This window comes from Varanus komodoensis, unplaced genomic scaffold (assembly GCF_004798865.1).
Source record: "Varanus komodoensis strain SLA01 unplaced genomic scaffold, ASM479886v1 scaffold201, whole genome shotgun sequence".
Taxonomy (NCBI): domain Eukaryota; kingdom Metazoa; phylum Chordata; class Lepidosauria; order Squamata; family Varanidae; genus Varanus; species Varanus komodoensis.
In genome coordinates, this window is record NW_025335571.1 from 18,624 (window position 1) to 19,465 (window position 842).

At 78.6% G+C, this 842-nt stretch overlaps 1 protein-coding gene across 1 annotated transcript in view; it reads right to left on the reverse strand.

Annotated features, from left to right (window-relative positions):
• SPINT2 (serine peptidase inhibitor, Kunitz type 2) overlaps window positions 1-630 on the reverse strand; it is an 8,112-nt gene extending 7,482 nt beyond the window's left edge. The window contains exon 1 of the mRNA XM_044429738.1: window positions 555-630. Within this exon, the coding sequence (XP_044285673.1) occupies window positions 555-630 (76 nt within the window). The remainder of the gene's footprint in view (window positions 1-554) is intronic.
• Window positions 631-842: the final 212 nt, after the last annotated feature.

Genomic DNA, 842 nt, shown 5'->3' on the forward strand with positions numbered 1-842 from the left:
CATGCCGGGCCAGGTAGTGCGGGCACCATGCTGGGGGGCTTACGGGACGCGTCCGTCCCTTCCAACTCTCACGCAAGCAGCGATCGCTGAGCGCTTGGGGGTGGGGGATCGGTCAGCACTCTCCAGAGCAGCGGCAAAGACCGGCCCCGGGGGCCCTTCGGCAAGGAGGGCAGCAGCCCCTTCCAGGAAGGCGAGCCCGCTCACGGGCAGAAGGGAGACAGCCAGCCCCAACGCCCCGCAGGCAGGCAGTGGAAGAGCACGCGCCCCCCGCGCCCCCTCCCCGGACAGGGCCCTGAGGCCTGGCCCAGCAGGGCCGACCGGGGACCGCCTCTCGCGGCCAGGCGCGCGGCCCCCGCTTGCCCGGAGACAGCCCAGGAGGCCGCTGCTCTCCCCTGCCCCCCCCCCGCGCCGCGCCGCGCCCCTGGACTCAGCCCGAGCAGCCCAGGGGGAGGCGGGGACACCTCCCTGGCCAAGCGGCCGCCCGGGGGCCCCTCCGCTGCGGGGCGGCCATCGCGGGCCAGGTAAGCCGCGCGCGCCCGCCCGCCCCTTCTCACCTGGCTGCGAGCGCGCAGCGACGCCCAGCGCCAGCGCCAGCGCCAGCGCCGACACGACCCCCCGCGCTCGTCCCATCGCAGCCCGCCGACGCCACGGGAGAAATGCGCGCTCGCCGCCGCCGCCGCCGCCGCCAGACCCCGCAGGTGCGCCCCTCCCCGGCGGCGCCACCCAATCGCGGCGCGCGGCGTCACAACGGCCGCGCGCACCTGCACGGGAGGGGCGCTTGCCGGGGCGGGCGAGGCGCCCGGCGCTCGCAGCGCGCCCGGCCCGGCAAGCGCGCTGCCTGC